This window comes from Belonocnema kinseyi, chromosome 6 (assembly GCF_010883055.1).
Source record: "Belonocnema kinseyi isolate 2016_QV_RU_SX_M_011 chromosome 6, B_treatae_v1, whole genome shotgun sequence".
In the NCBI taxonomy this organism is placed as follows: Eukaryota; Metazoa; Arthropoda; class Insecta; order Hymenoptera; family Cynipidae; genus Belonocnema; species Belonocnema kinseyi.
In genome coordinates, this window is record NC_046662.1 from 88172731 (window position 1) to 88193845 (window position 21115).

The window sequence follows — 21115 nt, forward strand, 5'->3', positions numbered from 1 at the left end:
TAAGGGTACGAGGGTTAGCGTTCGCAGATGATAAGGTTGTTACGGCAGAGTCTATCAAAGACCTACAAAGAATGTTGAATAAACTAGATGCAAGCATGAAGAACATGGGCCTCAAAATTAACGCAAATAAAACAAAAACTATGGGTGTTCGAAGGAAAGAGTGAGGAAACACTATGCAATATTTTATTAAATGATGAGAGAATTGAACAAGTTGATAGGTTCGTATACCTTGGTAGCTTATTTACTAGGGACGGGAAGATAGATGAGGAATTATATAGACGAATAAATGAAGGTATGTAAGAAGGTTATTGGTAGAGCAGGTCCCCTTATCAGAAGTAAAAATATATCAAATAAAGCTAAAATAGCCATACATAATTATATATTTGTACCGACTGTACTATACAGTAGCGAGACATGGACTTATCAAGAAAAAGATAAGAGTAAAATTAACGCAATCGACATGAGATTCATGCGCATAATATGCAGGAAAACCCTCATGGACAAAGTAACGAGATAATTCTAAAAGAATGTGGTGCAGAAGAGACGCTAGTAGACACATGGGAAAGAAATCGGTTAAGATGGTTCGGACATGTTGAGAGAATGCCAAATGAACGACTAACGAAACAAGTTTATCAAGGTAAAGTAAATGGCAGCGTGCTCAGAGGTAGACCGCGGAAAGAATGGTTAGAATGTGTGAATGAGACCCTAGTTAGAGGAGACATAAGAAGTCACAGAAACACGAGAGCCTGCATGAAAAAATGCATGGACATACAAGAAGCTAGAGAAGTATGCCAGGACAGGAAAGTATGCCGGCAAATAGTTAATAAAAAGAGTGTCAGTAGAGTGAATGACGCCTGAAACAAAGAACCTGGCTACTAATGGACCCAAGTGGGGAACCTTACTATCGACTTCGTGAGGTTCTTCACTTGGGGTGATTGCTAAAGAGATTGATCAGCAACCTGGGTCGGAGCAGTGTTGCGGAACGAACGTGTTATTTACTTAAATAGCACGAGAATTCTGGATCAATCTGAAAAATCTCTATCCCTTCCACACACTACTCCTTTCCCCTACCGAGTGAGTCACGCCTACCCCGAGAGGGAAATGGCTTAATAGTGTAAAAAAAGAAGATTACTCAGTAAAATGCAAGTAAATAATCAGGAAACCTTCCAGCACCGGAGAGGAATCAAAGTGTAGTAAGTAATTATGAGTAATGATTCCCAAATTGATTTGTCGCAAGTTTGGCGCATAGTAATTCTGCACAAAGGAACCGAATCCTGATTAGCAACCTGAGGACAGAACACCATTGCATCGAATGAAGTTCGCTTTAATTCAGACTCAAACCCCTTCATTTACGCCCTGCAGTTTCGGTCGACTTGATTACAAGCTCTAAGACCATAAATACTTCTCAGAAACACCTTCGATTACTATTTGGTATCAATTCAATCAGATTCAAGGACTTCTTCCTTTAATATTTCCTTTTTTTTTGTATATTTCACAATAATTATTGTATTATATTGTATCTACTTTAAATAAAAAGACTGAGAATGCTACATGAAACCTAGTTGATTGACATAGAAGAACAATGCAGATATTGTTTGTCAATTTTCTAATCGATGCCTGGCCATTAACATTCAAATTCATTTATTTGAACCAAAAGAGATTACTTTTCCGTCATAGAAGATCAATTTTAAATCCAAAAGGACTAGTTTTCCGCAAAGCAGTTAAATTATTGTCAAAAAAAAGAAAAAAAAAATATATTAACCTCGAACCAAAAACAGTTGCATTTTCAATCAAATAATTCAATGTTCAAGCCAAAATACGATTTTTTTAGGATGATGAATGTTGTTGGATGTTGAATTTTCAACAAAAGATGAATTTTTAACGAAAAAAGTAATAGTTGATGCCTCAACAACAAAAAACGAAACTTCAGAATAAGTTCAATTTTCAAAACAAGTAGTTGATTTTTTAATGAAAAAAACATCAGTTTATAACCGCATATAGTAAAGTTAAATTTTTAAAAAGAAAACATTAATTCTTAACAAATTGTGAACAAAATAGTCAAGTTTTTAATAAATGAGATTAGGTTTCAATCTAAAATGATAAATTTTCCAACAAAAAAGACGAATATTTAACAAGTAAAGATTTTTAAGTCAAGAAAGGAAAAAGTCGAAAGACGAATTAAAACTAGACCAATTTTCCACCCGAAATGGAAAATTTATATTTTTAGCACATGCATTTTTAAACCAAAAATAGAATTTTTCACAAAAATAGTTGAATTTTCAACCAAGAAGGATTTGAGTTGAATTTTCAATAAAAAGTTGATTTTCTGACAAAATTGTTGAACTTTCAACCAAACAATAAAATCTTTAACTACATAAACGGAGGAAGCAACTGCAAAAAGTAAAAATAGAAATATATACAAGGTAAATAAATTACTAATAAGAATATTATACCAGGGTGGCCGAAAAACTTGTTTTTAAAAATTCCCTAATTTTTCCCTGAACAATTTTTCATTTTTTTCTGACCATTAATATTCAAAGACCTGAATATTAATCTTGTAAACTCTTAAACAATAGAATCTTTTTCAGACAGAATGAAACAATTTCAAATAAAACTTAAAAAATGGAAAATTTATTATCTTTCACGCGTATTTAAAGCGCCTTTTATAGAAATTTCCTGACTTCCTCTGAACAATAAAATTCCTTGACTTTTCCCGGATTTCAAGGTTTTCCCTAACATACGGCTTACTGTAAAAAATTATTATTTCAGAGCTGATTTCAGGTATTAAATACGACTCAGGAGAAACAGTCTCGAGTGGTACAAAAGTGAGACTGTTTGTGGGAACCCATATTAATTTTTTTTTAATTTAATATAACAACATGACGTTATCCTATTCAAAAACAGGAGACGAAAAAAATGAAGCCGTAAAAAAAGAGATCTCTAGTTTTTACATTGCAGCACTAACATTAATCACTCAATTAACGTATACACTTCAGGTCCCATTAAAACCGGTCCGGTTTTCTTATTCCTAAACTGATGACCCACGCAGTTTCTCAGGGGATAGGGCGAGAGACGGCTGCGACTCTCGCCTCGAAATGGTCGCCGTGCGCCAGAAATCAGTCGAGTATATTGCGCAATATTATGAATTCCAATTAGAAACTGTTGTAAGGAAAGTAAAAGACAATTATTGTAGGGCCCAATAATAGTAATCATGAATTCTTCAGATTTTTAATTTTCTAATAGTTGGTATAGTTGTTTGAATTCTGAATAACCTGTAGTTTGATAACTAAGATTGAAGAGAGGGAGGTACCAAACGAGGATAAATATTGGAAATTTACTTTTGCAAATGTTTCGAAAGAGAGAGTTGTAGATTAAAGAAGAGCAAGCCGCTGAATTTGGAGTGCACCTTTGTATAATAATTGTGTGCATAAATGAAACTGAATAATTTCTACTTAAGGTTTACCGTCACGTTGCGACAGAGCCATGATCGAAGAGTTCAGAGAGAAAATAACGAAAGGACATCGAGAAGTTACAACACTATGATAGTACCTGAAATTATCAACGTTAAAATGAACGAAATATTTTTCCAAATTCTGTTTTATCAATAAATATTTTCCACTCAAATAAAAAAAATACATTACGAGTCTCTTTAATAATAATATTGCTTGAAAAAAGTCACTGGAAGAAAGTAGTACTCACGTTTGCAAATATCGTATCATCTTCTAGCCAGTTACCAGAGTGCTTTATAAATACAAATTGTACTAATCCCTTATAATAATTGTTAAAAATATCTTCGTGGCCTTTACAAGCTTTAACAACCACAATACCGCAAGAACTGGTGTGAAAACTAGAACAGACTATATTATACTCTTAGGAGCACGTTTCTGGAAATTGAATTTAAAAAAATTGGTTTGACCCAGTTTTTATTTGAGGTTATGGTTCCAACAATTTGCCTCTATTTTACTGAAAATTGTATATGAAAATACAAATTTGACCTCGAAAATAAAGCAGATCCAAGTATTTTATTGGTTTTTACCCCCTTTAGAAATGCTTGTGTCAGTTACCTTAAAATACTTTAGAAATATAAAGGTGAAAACAAAAAACAAACAAATTTCAAGCCGAGCTTCTGTTGAAAATCAGCGGAATTTAATTCGGGGTAATTGGAAACCTATATACTTTATCACACTGAATCTAAAGGTATATATTTGAATGCAACAAAATCATCCCAGAAGGTGACAGTTTTTTATTTCTTTATGTTGATACATATCTTCGTATCAATTTATAAATCGAATAAAAAGATGTAAATTTATACATTTCTTATTTATCTTTCTCAGGGCTGCCACAACATAATTTACTTGAAAAAAATAAAACAAGAAGTGGCCTAAAGTGACTAATTTCTAACCCAAACAGTGACTAAATGTGACTTTCACGCATTATTAAAGTACAAATGAATTGGATAGTTTTTTTAATCTGAAAAATTCCATTTATTTCAATAAAACTTGAGCTAATTAACATGAATTTAAAGAGGCAGTCTGCCATCTTCAATTACTTTTTTCAAACACTTTTTTCACATAGTAAAATTGATTTAAGTATATCAAACTTTTATTAGATCAAAGAAGAGGTTTGAAGGTAACACAGCCATCTTTTTAAAAATGTAAATATCGTTGGTACGGCAGTCTGAAGTTAATCCCTGTTTAAAACTGACTGACACAGTGTCCCCAATCTTGGGAACTTTTTAAACTGCGCTTGCGTCGCGCCTACCAGGCGCCGACAACCCGATTGGTCACTGTTTGCGCGCTGAGTTTGAATGATATAAATATTCAGATTTAATATTTATGAGTAATAATGATTGGAAAACGCATCAAAAGTAATTTCTGAATGCTAAATTAGAATTTTGGAGTAACCGATCAAAAAATAATGGGATTTCCATGCAAAAAAACATGATTAATTCTGATGTTAGGAAAAAAAAAGATTTTTTCTTTAATTTAGCATTTTAAGTGTTTAAAAATGTTCATAAAAAGATAATAAGAAGTTTAAGTTTTAAGCAAAAAATATTAGTTTCAATAGTATAAACATGATTTGATTATTCGTATACAATATTATATATTTTATAATATTTATACAATAATTAATTAGTCACAGTACACATAACAGAAAATTTTTTTAGATTTCTAGAATCTAGACAACAAACTAAAAATTGTATTTATATATTTTGCGAATAATGTGTCACTGTCTTGTATTCCAGGTCTTCTTCAAGATATTAAAAAATGAATGATATAACATTTATCAGTGCAGTAATTAATTGTTCTTAATTCATTTTTGGTGATTTTAGTAATTTTATTTTAAATGACATTGTAGGAAATAAACAAAATTTTAATTTTAAGACTCGACAGAGACGAGATTAATTATTGGGAATGATTTATTTCTCTGAACTCATAATTCAAAACCTCTTTTTCATTATAATTGAATTATTAATTATAAATATTAAATCTGAATATTTATATAATTCACAATCAGCGCGCAAATAGTGACCAATCGGGATGTCGGTGCCTCATCGGCGCGGCGCAAGCGCAGTTTAAAAAGTTCCCAAAATTGGGGACACTGGGCTGACGTTATCTCGACTTCGGGTCATCAGAAATAAAAAAGTTGCGAAATTAGTGAAATATAAAAAAGCAGCTATTGTGTGAACAAGGATAATTCACATGTGAGCATATACAACAAAATGGCGGACTATTGAAATCTTGTTTAAACGATTGAAGTTTAAAAAAGATAAAAAGTCCTCCATATTGTTGTATGTTATCACATGTGAACTGTTGTCCTAGTTCCACATAGTTAATTTTTTATATTTCACTAATTTCAAAACCTTTTCTATTTCCGATAGCCCGAAGTCGAAATATCGTGTCAGCCAGTTTTAAACCTTGCTGTATTACCTTCAAACCTCTTATTTTATCTAATAAAAGTTTGCTATTAATCAATTAATTTTACTACGAGAAAAAAGTCATTGAAGATGGCGGACTGTCCCCTTTGGAACCCTACAAAATCTAGCACTTCTTGGAATCTTTCAAAATCATTTCAAATATTTTGAAAAATACCGTCAAATTTCCTTGGAATTTCTAAAAGACGCTAAAATATTTGAATTTCTTTTAATCTTTTGAAATTCCTTAAAGTTTTTTAAAGCACTTAGAAACTCCTTGGAGGTATTAAAAATACCCTAAAATCTTTAACATTCTTTTAAATATTTTGAAACCCCTGGAGACATTTCAAAGCTATTGGAAATTCTTTGAAATTTTTAAAAATACCCATAGATATTTAATATTATTTTAAAACCCTTTAAATTATTGCAATCAATAAAAAAAAATGTTTTGGAATTTTCAAAAATATCTTAGAAGATTTCAAAAGAATTCAGGAATATTCAGAAATAAGCCCTGTATTCAATAGTAGTTAACCATTGGATGAATTCATTGAAAGGAAAGTGACTAAAGTGATTTTGGCATTTGAAAAAGTGACTACATTTTTGATCAAAAAACGCCGAGTTTCCTTAACCAACAAAACACAAAACTTCCCTGAAATTTACCCTAAAAAAGTCATTTTTGACATTGAAGCCTCAAGATATAACCTTGACTTCAGTTGAAACTTCCTATATTGGGATAAGGATCTTGTCGAAAAATCGATAACTGTCGATTTACTTGGATCGTCAACGAGCGTGAGTTGAATTCTCAGCGAAAAAGCGTACGGCAGTCGACGAGAAGCAATGTACTATCATCAGAGGTGAGTTAAGGTGAGATGGTGGTGGAAACGTGAAGATGAGGAGGAGAAGGAAGAAGAGGTCGGGGGACGAGAGGAGGTTTCGAGGAGGCGGCCTTGAGAACACGGACCACAGAGAGACCGACCAGGCGAGCCAACTCCAACGCGAACGAGCCGCTTCACTAGCAAATCACAAGTGGTTCTCCTTTCTATTGATTTCCTTAAATATTATCATTCGAAATATTTTTACACATTTTTTCAACTCGCGAGTAAATAAAAACTGATAACTCTATTATAAAACAATTAGTCAAAGTGAGCGGCATGCGTCTACAATAAAGGGTTTTGTACATAATTTTGTCGTATTATCCATGACATGTACCATTCCTAACTTAAACCTGACTAACTTCGTGACTAACTTAATCTGGGCTAACTTAGTCACGACTAACTTAATCTTGCCTAACTAAGTCGCGAATAACTTGACCTTTACTAACTTACTCTTGACTAATTTGTCGGAACTAACTTTAGTCGTAATTAATGTTATCATTACTAAACTAACCTTGACTTCAAAATACGATACATGGACGGACAACCGACCGAAAATACGTATAAGGGTTCCTGTCAGCGAGCTACGAAACCCTAAAAAATACAAATCTACCAACGCTTGCAGAAATCCTCCAATCTGGCCTAGGTAGAAAATATCGCTAGACCGCAGATACGGCCCCGTTAAAATTTCTTGAGATAACAATAAAGGCAAGAATCCTACCAACGGCATAGACTCGCATTTCAGGAAGTTTTCTGCAGTTTATCTGGGCCTCGGGCACAAGTCCGAGCAAATGCGAGCGCCTTCTAATAAAAATCCGACTGCAGACATTAGGGGATACTAATAGCGTATTCGGTTATCTTGCACTGGTACACTTCGATCTGCACCGACGCAGGTCGGAGTGAGAAGGAAGAAGTAGGGCGGAGCGATCGTAGTGCTCTTGGAGTACACCAGTGCAGGATAAACGAATGCGCTATTAGTATGGATGTGTTTTTTATGTAATGTCTTATCTTGTTATTCAGATAATGTGGCTAACTATATTCGAAATTAGAAACAATGTATTAAAATGATTAATTCCTTTTTTTCTGCTCCGGCTTAGCTTGCACTTCGTGATAGTACTGTTTCAGCTCACCTGAAGCGAGCAGTATACCGAGGCATCTTCCCGTCGTAATCCTCTACCATTGCAGCAATTCGAAAATTCATGAAAGTGACAAGGAATCAATCCTATTAACAATGGGACTCAAGATATCACGTGACAAAAACGTTGTTACATGGTAAGGGATTTCCTCATTTCTTTTCTAAAAAATCTACCATAACTAATCTGATAATACTTTCTTTGAGACAACCTCACCAATTCTTATTCATCAATCTAAATAGGCCATATACGAAAGCTCTTCGTGGTTTTATGAATATCTGTGAGTATACTACTGTAAAAAACTTATGTAATATGTAGTTAATTTTTGGGCTTATGATTTATAAGTAAAAAAATAATATTATGAGAATTATAAATACAAACTATAAAACATAAGTAACACTATCAGTTATTAACACCTTATTGCGTTTAAAATGTTAAAGAAGTTTTTACCAAGCTTGCACTCTCAGGCTGTTACTTTAGATAAGAAACGACTTGCACTATCAACTAAACATAATTGAAAACAAGGCTGAATTTACTTTAATCTTCGCGTACTAGGCTTTGATAGTTAAAAGATTAGAAATACGTTAGATAAGTTAAATTAATTAAGCCTAAGATATTCTTTAAGAATTAAATGTGGGTGATTTATAATTGGAGTTCGCGAAACAATAAGAGACTTCAGTAATGAAGTTTTTGCGACTGAATTTCCTTAAGAACACACATCTGTAAGTAAGCGTCAGTGAATAAGATAATGTTATACAAATTTAATAGACTTTCAGTAGATTCATCTAAAATGTAACGAGTTCTAGTAAATTCAACTGAACTTAAATTAATGTACCAAAAGTGTAAGTCAAGCCATCGGAACTGAATTGAATTGTAGGCGAGCTCAATTTAATTCAATCTATTTTTAATAATTTGAAGAGATTGAATCTCAAGGAAGCCTAGTATCATTTACTCACATGAATCATTTAAGGTTATATAGCTTTAAATATTTCAATGATTGTAAGTGATTCTCAATCAATCCAAGGAAATTTGGACGAATTCCACAAAATATCAAAAATGTTATGCGAGTTTCAATGAAATCTAATCAAATGGCTTTAAGTATATTTTAATTAATACAAGCGAATTTTAATTCATTAATGTGAGTTGCATTGCATTTCAATTAATTAAAGTGAGCTGCAATAAATTTCAATTAATTTGATAATATTCAAAAGATTTTAATTGAATACAACTGAACTCTATTGAATTTCAATGAATTCAAGGAAAAAATTGCAAAAAAGATTTTTTTTAATATATCCACAAAAATGAAAAAATTAATCTAAATGTATTTTAAATTATATGAATTAATTCCAATCAATTTCAGTGATTTTAAATTATTTCAAGTGGACTTCAATTAATTCTAATAAAATGAAGGGTATTTCAACAAATTTAAATGAATTCGTGTTTTCATGCATTTATTTCAACAATTTCAAACGAATTTAAGTGAATTCAAGTAAATATTATTGAATTTAAATGAAATTCAATGATTTAAAATAAATTTCAAAACATTTGAGTGAATTTAAATCAGAGCCGACAGAAAAAATGTTCTCAGATGTGAAGTTCTGTGATAACTGAAGTGGATCGAAGGAGGCGATGGAGGGGTATATCAGGAAAATATATAAATTTCAGGGGTGGAATTCCACACCTGGCCTAGCTCCAGGTGCCGAGTACTCCATCCACTCCACAGTCCACACCGGTGCTGATTTATATGAATTTACATAAATATTAATTATTTTAAAATGAAAATCAGTTAATATAAGCGAATTACAATAAATTTTGGCTAATTTAAGTGAACTTAAATTAGTTCAAGCGAGTTTTAATGAACTAAAGGGAATTTTAATAAATTTGGAGTTAATAGAAATTTTCATAAAATGTAAAACGTCAGTGTTACTATTGTTGCAATTCAAACCAAAACTGGATTGGCGTGTTTTTGGTGATCGGCGTTTTTACAGGTTTGTTCTCGAAAGAATATTCTCTTCTTAGCAGGAACTACATAAATGAAAAATTTACAAAAAAAAACAAAAATATATATAATAAGTTTCAAAAATTCACCGCTTTTTACAGAAATACTACTCAGACCGACTTAGATTCCTAGATTCCTAGACAATGTATGTAATCTAAAATCGTTGAGCATCACTGACACTCCCCTACCACAGCACAGCACAGCACAGGAGTACGAGCCGCAGGTAGGTCGGGTGAACCCACGACTCTCTACGGAATATACAGACACTTGCGAGGTCCACGAGGTCACGTGCTGCATTCGGACAGGCAGCGCTAATTTTATTACTCATAGTCCAATATTTAATTTGTCTACATCGAAAATTACATTCCTAAAATCGAAAATCGGCATTCACAAGGTGGCCAAAAAACTTCATTTTTTAAATTCCCTCACTTTTAATTTACACCAAAATCTAAATAGTTAAATTTTTAAATAAAAAACACGAATTATCAACGAAAAATGTAATAGCTTTTATTTCAACTAAATCTATCTATATCTGACCCATAAAATAAAGGTCGAGTATTCTGTTCCGGAAAAATATGTATGATTTTACTTTTCTCTTCCGGCATATTTTGTCGGATTTTGATTTTCTCTTCCGGCCTATTTTATTGTGTACTAAATTGAATTCTAAAGAATTTATTATGAATTGCAAACGATTTAATATGAGTGCAAAAATTCAAAATAATTACAACTTCTAGACTGATTGCAACGAGTTAAAAAATTAATTTTTGGAAAAATATGTCGCATAATAGAAAATTAAAGGCAAATCTTGATGACAGTCGAAGATTATGTTTGATGTATTTATGTGACCAGGAATGTTGGAAAGGGGTAGGTGTTGGAACAAAATTATTTCTGTAACCAGTCCCAGAGAGTTTTTTCCGCCCCGCATGGGACGTTGGAAAGGAGTAGTGGTTTGACAACCACTATTCATGTGATCAGTCACAGGGGTGCCTTCCCTCCCTCCACGAGACGTTGGAAAGGGTTAAAAATGTGACCTACATTATTTCTGTGATTATTGCAAATAATAATTATAAAATAGTAGATTGCGCACTTAAGGAAGCGGTTGCTGAAATTTTGATGAATTACAATAACATCTGAAATTTGTAGAAATTTATCATTAGAATAGAGGTTTTTGAAATTTTTAAAAATTATGAAATTTGTAGACATCAATGAAAGTTGCGGGCATTTATGATAATTTACGAAAAATTATGACTTTATTAAAAATATGCCGGAAGAGAAGAGTCTCCAGCATCGCAAAGATGTACGAGTCTTGGAGAGTCTCAGATGTAAAAGGTAAAGCGTGAAACTCTGCTAACTAAAACTATTTATAGAACGGAGTTCAATATTTTGCCCCAGTATGACATTGAATCAAGAATAATGCAGAAAAATTAAATAATCTCATTGATTTTGAGAAGGGATCTCATCGAGAACATTAATTTTATAATGCTACATTGGCTGAAGTAAATCATCAGTATCTTCACGATAATTCATTCTTATCCGCGTGTGATCGTGAAAAGTGTAATAACTAGTAATAAGGATTAATAACTGGTTTAATCAATTTCACTCGTAATCTAACGTAATTCAAATAATAAATGATATGTTAACAGGTTTGCCACTGTTGTGACTTTAGTTAACTGCTATGGAAGGAAAATCTCGAGATTTCATACATAATAACTAACTATAAATTAAAACTGCGTCTCTTAATAATTTACCCTAAGCCTAAGGGCATGGGAACCCGAGTGTAATCACATTGAGTCATTCGATGCACCTGAAGAAGGTATTCTCTTACAAACCTTTCTTGACTTTCACTTTTATCTTGCGTATTTAAATTCAGTTGATTTTTTTTTTTAAATAAAATACAGATTCATTTATTGCAACATTCCCACGACAGGCAATGATACTCGGAGAAGTATCTCGACTCGTAAAATGTTAAGATCAATGAATTATTCGTCAATAAGAAATATAGGATATTATAACTTTTCAAAAAAGAAAACATCAGATAAATTAGCGAAAGATGTGGCTTAAATTGATTTCTGAGGAATTTTCGCCTTTATATTATATTTAAGAGACTTGCAGAAGGAAGGGAAGAGCTTTATTAGGAGAAGAAGACTTGCTGCGAGATTTAAATGTTCTATGGTTAGTGCTTCTTGAGATGAGTAAGCAAGTCGAGCCAAGTACATTAATTTGAGAATCCAAGACTATGGAAACTCGGGGCAACGTTTGCCAAAATACACCCGTTCCACGACACACCTGCATCGACGTTTCTAGCTAAAAGAGAATCAGGGGACTACTGAGTGCCACTCTTCTCTTTCGTTACCACCATATTTTCCGTTTCATTGTCACAATCCTCTCAGCATCTTTTCTCTATCTCTCCCCATTCTCTCTCTCTCTCTCTCTCTCTCTCACGGAAATACCAATATACCTGCGAGACCCAAAGCTACTTTTTCTACGCCACTAACTGCCTCAAAAGGCAGGTAAAATTTCGAGAAACAAAATATTTTACATCACTTCTAGATCATTTAAAACGTTTAAATATTAAGCATTATTCATTCAGTACATTTGTTGCCTTCAAGGACGATTGCAAAAAAAGTTGACCATTTTAGACAATGAGGTTTTCAAAAACAAAACATCCAAACCACCTAACAAAATATATTTTTATTAATAAGGGTAACAGGGTGGCCGCAAAACTTCATTTTCAACATTCCCTAACTTTTCCCTCACCAATTCCTCATGTTCCCTGGCCATTAATACTTAATGACTAAAATATTAAACTTTTTTAACATTTTTAATATGACTGATGTGCTAAAATAATGTGACTTGTATTAGTTTGGATCTAAAATAGAAAGAGAATTAATTTCATAAGAATTCAAAATAAGTCAAGATGAATTCTATAAATGAAAATAAATCCATTGATTTCAATTAAATTGTAGTGAATTTAGAGGAACTTAAGGGAAATGAGAAGAATTCGATGAGTTTAAAATACTTGAAGATAAATTTAAAAATTTAGTTTTAATCCTTGTGTGCAAATTTTGAAATCCATTTAGCTATTTTAAAATCCGGTGAAATTACATTGTATCTTATGATAAATCCTGAAATCCTGAAAATTTTGTTAAAGGACTTTGAGAGCTTTTAAAACCCCTTAAAATTCATTAAAACCATTAAACCCTTTGTAGCTAAAGTAGATTAATAAAACCTTGAAAATTGTTATCGCCTATGCCCCTCACTATTCTTCTAAGCATTCAAAACAGAACTTTTAAAACATATAAATATATACTTTTGTCATTCCTAAAGATTAAAAAAAAAAACAACAAGTTACTAAACGTTTTAATTAATTTCAAGATATGTATGAATAGCTTTTGACGTGTCCCCGGTTTTGGAATTCACCGTTGGTCGTCAAAAAAAAATATTTTGTTGAGTTTTTTTAATGAAAATAGTAGTTTTATATCTTTAAATCATAGAAAAAATGAACATTGACTTTTGCAATGTCTTTATCTAAAAAACTGTCAAAAAATGTGAATAAAATTCGGATTAATTTATTATTGCATGTAAATGCGATATTACTTATTTCTAAAATTCGTTAAAATATCTATTTGATTCGATCTTTATCCATTCCGTCTCTTTTTTACTGCTCAAAATAGTTAAATATCACGTTGTTTTAAAACACTACAAATAAATTCTAGATATACATTTCTTGATCTCCTCTACTGTGTATAACATACATAGTTTATACGCAGACCATTTTGGAGACTGCATTATTGATTGAATATGTTCTTCGATATACGTACTTTGCTGAGATGATTTTAGAAAAAAGTGACTGGGAATAAGTGGCCAACTTTTAGACAATCATCGTTAATTGATTATTGAAATCTGCAACGCAAAAAAGAGTTCAGAAATATAAAGATTTGCGTGAATGGAGGGGTGATATTGAGACAAAAAAATTAGGCCTTTCAAGGTCTGTAACATGAAGAACTCAAAAACTATAATGAAAAAAATTATTAAATGTAGTCAGCATTACGCATTTGTACACTAACGCACGTGCTTTCAGTATTATCTTTCAGGAACGGTCTCGAGTTTCAAGCTATGAAGATACGCATATATGCAGTGTTACGTGGCAAACTCAGCAAAGTTTAACGCATGATACGTACTTTGCTGCGAAGTTACGCAGGGAATAAGAAGTAGACCGGAAGTTTAGAAGTGAAAACTATCCCACAGGATATGCTACAGTTTTAAACTAAAAAAAAAAGAAAGAAAAAACATCTGCATGAACGCATGAATTGTCAGTGTTACCGCTCCGAGACTAAAATTTTTTACACAATTACAGAAATTATTTAATCCAGGGGAACATTCCTAATTTCAACTGAACTTAAGTAAATTCTACTGAATTAAAAAAAAATGAAATGAAGTCAATTCTGCCAAATTAAAAAATGTCAAGTGAATTCAAGCCACTTCTGCTGAATTTAGTAAATTAAACTTGTAGGTATTGGATGGACTAGAATGGTTTTTTTTTTAAATCGCATTAGTTACACAAGACGCATGCCATTTTTAAAAATGTTGTTCCTGAGGAATACAGAGTAAAAGTTTCAGATAAGAACACCAATCTGTAATATTTTTGATTGAATAACGACGAAAATTAGATCAAACATTATACGTCTAGAAAAATACATAAAATAATAAACAATATTTAGTAAATTGAATTTTCTTCATTATAAATACAAGAAATATGATAGGTAAAGAAATTACATAAAATTGTATTCATAATTGTATAAAGGGCAAATATTTTCCAGGGGATATCAAAAGTTAAAAAAAAAAATGAATAACCTCAGACTGACAATTCAATTCTAGAAAAATTAGAGATTTTTGGAGGAAGAAAAAAAAACCAATCAAGAAGAATAATTGCATAAAATGAAACTAATTAAACTCTAATTTTTAATATTTGAAAAAATAACGAAAGTCTTTCAAAATTAATACCAACTTCACTAATTATAATAAAATTAATAATTTTCCTCCAAACACGATAAATTTAATTTTGAAGGTTCTTTAAATATCACAAATATCAACTATTTAAAAATTAATTAGCTTTACGCATGCTCACATCTGAATTATTCTCCAATAAAAGGATTGATCCAAGCCTAAAATCGCTCTTTTAACTTATCAAGTTGTATCGCTTTCGAAAGAGAAAATTTTACAGTTCATACGAATGAACGAATTTTTTCTTAGTTGACCCTTAAAAAGACAGGCGGGTCTCAGAGGCCCGGCGGGTCACAATTTTCGAGTTACGAAGAGTTGTGTATAAAGTATGGGTTTGTGCGTGGAAATTTCTTTTGGCGAAGTGTAAATATATAAAAAAATTAAGGTTTTCTGAAAATTCTTCTTGTGGAGTGCTCTACAGAAACTTATATATTTTTTACTTACATAAAAAGGCAAGCCGGGCCTCGCAGGCCCGCTGTTCATTGCAACATTAAATTTGAATTCCGTGACGAGATGAGTATGCATATCACTCATATTTGCATGAAAAAAACTGTTTTGATAAATAGATTTTAGTTTTACGGAAACTTTTTTAAAAAATGTTTGAAGGATTTATATATATTTGCTTGTTTGTTTCTAAAATACATCTACTGCTAGCACGTGCTAACATAATTTCTCGCGTAAAATTTTGCAAATGTGCGCGCGCATTTGAAACGCGTGATTTTGGGATGTTGTAGTGATTCTGCTGTCATAGTTGCTGTAATAGTTGCAATGCTGGAATTTAGAAGGAACGAAAGTACAGGTTATAAATCTTCTTTAAAACGCAACAAGAGGAGGCGTTGACCCTCTTCGCCAAATATACTATTCATATATGGTTCAATGTAAAACGAATCAGTGGTCTCACGCAAAGTTTTTTAATTAAAAAATGTCTCTTCTGTCGCAGCTTTTGTGATCCATCGCAATTTTACTGGAAAAAGCGAGCAACCAGTTGGCTCCAAAAGACAACGTATCTTGGTAAATTTATCCGATCAACTCGTGTATTAGCAAATCAATGCAAGAAGCAATGCTGGCTTGAGCACTTTTTATCGACAGAATCTGTTTTTTGGTTCTTAATAATAACGCATCATCAGCATCATGGCAGATCTCAACGAGCTGAAGCGAGTGCACCACCAGCAAAGAAATGCAAAAAACGATGTGATTTGTAATTTGAACGACTTTCAAAACACAAAACGTTGAAATTTTTTTAATCAATAAAATCTGAATGCTTTTATTTAGCATTGTTTACTTTCAATTTGATATTTTATCATTTGTAATGTAAATTTGTTGACTTCTTAATAATTGAATGTTGCAATTATCCGACATTTTTTTCCAATAAAAATTTGTCTATAATTAACAATGATTTTCGTAATATGGAATTTAGTTTTGGTGGAATGAAAGAAGTTGTGTTAAAGAAACGTTTTCTTTGATTCAAGACACATATTTTTCTGAGCGTAATTTAACTTATCAGCAAAGAATTTGGACAATATTTCTTAAGGGAAAGCATAGTAATAGTAAGATAAGTAGTTTGTGCAAAATAGTGGCATCGCTAAAATGAAGTTAAATAGGGTCAATATGAGTGTGAACGCGGTCCGGAATTGAATGCAAGTAAAATCTGCTAAATTTCAGACATTGAAACTATAAATTCAAGTTGACTAAGATCAGTTGTACTGAATTCTACGTCGATTTAGAAGAATAAAAAAATTTAATGAATACAAATTTAGTATTTAGCTTGAATCTGCGAGAAGTTTCACATGAAATTTAAAACAATGACATGGCCTGATACACAACTCCATGACAGCAACTGCACATGCATAATCTTTTGCGAATTCAAATTTGGTGTTTTCCTCTTTCAGTGCAATTATCCACGTTTACAAAATCTAATTTCCTTGATGTTTCTAAATAATGATATTAAAATATTCGAAGTGTCATCTTGCCGAAAGTCAAGATGAGTAGTCAAATATTTTTTATAATGTGCCTAGTTGTCCCGAATATTCGGTAGGACACGTTCGATCTAATTTTCCAACTCCCCAAGTTTTTTGGGACGACTAGAGACAGCCTAAGATATTATATTTTATTCATATAATCTGAATATAATATTTGGAATATGTGCAAAATTTGCTACCGTCCAAGGTTTTAAAATGACCATTGAGAGGTGATCAAGGTCTTTCTTTAGCTTTGCGAGAAGTTGCGATAAGATAAGACCCACTGCCTTACTTCCGATATCTTCTACTAACTTCTCGAGTGTCCCCTCCTAATCTGAAGTACTGTTCTTATTTTTAGTCAACAAACTTAGTTTTTTTTAGTAAAATCTAGAATTAAAAAGAAATATATGTTTCAGTACATATTAAAAATATTACGAAAACATTCATAGACTTCTTAAAACCTAAATTATTCCACAACGATTTAAAACAATTCGCAAATAATTACTGCTAGGCGTGGTTTGAGAAAGACTAATTTAAACAAGTTTGTAATCTTTTAACGCTTTATCAAGATATGAAAGACTGTAACATGAAAATTTTCCATCTTAGCTTCAAGGATAACCTAAAAATAAATTCTAAACTAAGAGATAAGAGTCTAAGTAAGTCTAAAGATTTGAAAATGAGTAGAGCGAAATGTAAATGTAAAGAATACCAAAAATTATGATAAAATTTATTATGATGGTTGTGGCTGGAGGTTACTGAAGACCCTATCAAGGAAGTCAGTCGCTTTTGCGATTGAAGGAGCACCTGCGTTTAGGTTCCTCCCTCCCACCTGCGTAGCACCTGAACGAAGGAAGCTCTTGAAGACTTGGGCCGCACCTGACAAATGACCTCGAGAATTGCAGAATAGTCATGGCGCCTGTTTCAGAGAAAAAAAGGAGAACTCAAGTTGACCCAAAAACGATTCAAGTTAACATACATCCGAAATTAAGTTTCGAAATTTAGAAATAAAACGGTCTCCGTTAAAAACCGGTTTTTAAATGAAATTTAAGTTTTGCTGAATGTCAGTTTGATATACTTTTATATGAACCTGAACTGACATTTTTTCATATTATTCGAAACGAATAAGGGTTAGACAATTATTATCCAGCACAATTTAGATTCCTAGGATGGTTTTTTTTTTAATTAATGTAGTTAATATGATTTTGATGTAAATTTTGACGATAACTGATCGTTTTTTAGAGAAAAGAGAAAAATTCTATCTCGGCCAAAAAATCTCTTTTCTCCAAAGAATGACGAGAAATCGTCAAAATTATTAATTTCATGAAAATATTGATGTAATTGATATAAATTTGTATAATGCACTTGTACAATTGCAGAATTGATTCATTATTCAATATTCAGTAGATTTTTTGAGGATAAGAATTAGTGATTTGCAAATCAGGCGATTTGAGGAACGAAGAATCGGTCATATGAACTAAAGATTCTTGAAAGTGGTTCGAACTGGAGACGAAGGCAAAAGTTTCAGGGACAACTGCTCCAACGGTCCTTGACTCGAATAACTCGAAAGGTCGAAAGATGAGTTTATCTTCTTTTTCATTTTTTGGCGAGCATACGAGAAATCGGTGAACTTTGTCGGAAGATTCTTGAGTTTGAGTAGGAATCTGGCCGACAGTGCCATGATGGTGATAACGGATTCTCAACGTATACTGTTACGGAGGCTGCGAGAGGTATGGAAGAACTGGACAGCCAACATAGAATTGAGGTAACGAACCGCAAAAATGTCTTTAAGATTTGACATATTTTTATAGTGAAGTTGTATCAAAATATGTAGAAAAAAAGAAACTTATATACAAGAAGACTTTTTGAAAATGAAATGTAGTAATCAAAGGTAGTAAGTAATAAAGTGCTAGCTCGATCCAACATTTGGCATGAGAAGGTTCTTCTGGACACGATCAGACATGTTTAAGATTCACCTTCATATCTAATTTTGCTTCATTCTTAACGGATAGAGATTGAGTAACCAATTACTAACAAAAAGAATCGAATGTTTAGTACCATCCACCATCATAAAAGATGAAATAATCCTGATTTTAACTCATTCCGCATACCATAATCCATCGATTGTGTGAACTTTAAACCACAACATTCCTCAAATTCGAAGACCCCAAATCCCTGCTGGATTCGAACTTTCAGAATGTTTCGTTTACTCCTAAGACTTGACAGTGTTTGAAAACTTCTGAAAATAAAAAAATAACACATCGAGTTATACCTGTAATACGGTGAACCAAACGGTGAGCAGTAAAACGGATCGTTGTGCATGTGAGGTTGCCCTGGAACTCCTGGGCCTTGAGGATGAGGATGTGGTCCCATTGGACCGGCAGGGCCAGGAGCGCACATTCCCGGCCCGCCTTGAGGCTGCATACTAGGTCCCATCATTCCGCCAGGACCCATATGAGGGCCCGGATGGTGTGGAGACCCAACCATGTGGGGTCCCGGGTGATGCGGATGCGGTGAGGGTCCGCCGCCTCCCATATGGGTGTGAGAAGGGTGGGGCGATCCACTCATCATACCGTGGGGCGGCATGGGATGGGGACTGGGGGACGCTCCATTGAGATGAGGCCCCGAGACTCCTTGATGAGGTGTTGGTGGTCCACCGTGTGTGGGTGTGGTAGCAGGTTGCGGGGGTGGAAGATTAGGTAGCCCACTGGGTCCGCTTCCGAGGGGCGGTAGGGGACCATTCGCCATATTGTTTAATTGTGTCAGCGATGCAGCAGCTGAGGCCATCGCTTGGAGAGGATTTGGAGCGTTCGTGTTTACGCCGCTTGCACCACCCCCTAGGCCCAATGAGGGCGGCAATGGGGGGGAACCGGCCGGCGCAGGCCCACCGAGGCACCGGCCCGACGACCCAGGGCCCGATAACGAACTCGGCGCTACCGATACGCCGGTGTGGAGTATTCCACCTGGGGGGCGCTGCGCCACCCTCACCGGCATTACTCCCCCCTCCACGACGCCACTCGTCTCGCCAAACCCAAGGCTCTCGCTAAACAGGGTATTATTATACCTAGGGCCCCTGCTCCAATTTAACTCTTGCTGCTTGAGTCCTACGATGCTCTTATTAGTCAACACTCTTGAGCTGTTGGTGGGCCGCTAGAAACGCTACTTCTCGTAGCGCACCTTGTTCAATTCCTCAAGTCTTCCGTTGATGGTGGGTCTCTACCACAACAGAACGACGTTCCCATACGTCAAATTCGCACGTGTTTTGTAAGTCACTACACTTTTCAACTTTTCACCAACCTCAACGAACTTGAAACTTGCACTATGTATCTCCACATTCACGAGGAAGATAAATGGTAGTTAAATAATTCCAGTAGTATAACACAAACTTTGGGGATTTTTGGGACGGAAGAGGTTTTTTTGAAGAGTCTTTGACCTTTCACTTCAGAAGCACTGCACTCTATCCTAAGGGAGTCACTACACTGTTGTTACAAACTTATAATTTCTCCACTTGAACTTTTTGTGAATAATGGTTGGTCTCGAAGCTAAGTTTCTTAAAAATCGAAAAGATATTGCACTTCCTTCACTAATAGTATCACAAAATTCCTTGAACTAAGGGCAGTTTTTCCACCCCTAATTTATGGTTCTAGCAACCGGCAAGAGGGCACGTGGCTGTCACGTCGACGTCGCGACACACCTGGTCGCGATCACATCTTTCGCCCATCGTCCCTACACCCTTCTTCTCGAGGGCTCGCATTGATCCAGAGAAAACTCGAATCATAAAATCATCCCTTCAGAGATCAGTCACCACTCGGTATCCGACAGAGCGAGGGAAAACCGAGCCACACGTAGCCGGTTCTTTTTCGAGATAACATTTCTCACTTCTCAAATTGGGCATTTTTTAGCAAACGCAACCCCCGATGTTTGAAAAAAAAAAGATAAAACAAGACCCAGATCTTCCGATAAACTTCTGGAAATCCGGTAATTAGTCTAAATTCCGGATTTGGGTAAAAATTGATAAATGAATGGCTTTCGGAACTTGTTTCAAACTGGATCTCAGTTATGATAACAGTATTTACGGACAATAGAAGCAAATAAGTAGGAACTGCGTGGCACGACAAGTTCACGAACGACTCTCACGCAAGCGACTACACTGTTCGGAAGCGGTCGCATTACTGCGGAGTGACTAGTGTAGTGGCGCTGCTATCGCCATGGACGAAAGAAGTAAGGGGGGTGTTCAA

At 34.0% G+C, this 21115-nt stretch overlaps 1 protein-coding gene across 7 annotated transcripts in view; it reads right to left on the bottom strand.

The window, feature by feature from the left end:
• LOC117174951 (LIM domain-binding protein 2) overlaps window positions 1-21115 on the bottom strand; it is a 244913-nt gene that overhangs the window by 107048 nt on the left and 116750 nt on the right. For 5 of the 7 annotated variants that reach the window (XM_033364416.1, XM_033364417.1, XM_033364415.1 and 2 more), the window contains exon 1: window positions 19150-21035. The exons of the other annotated variants lie outside the window; for them this stretch is intronic. In XM_033364416.1, the coding sequence (XP_033220307.1) occupies window positions 19150-19871 (722 nt within the window). In that variant the 5' untranslated portion in view covers window positions 19872-21035. Of the gene's footprint in view, window positions 1-19149; window positions 21036-21115 lie in introns of those variants that run through there. 7 annotated transcript variants of the gene reach the window in all.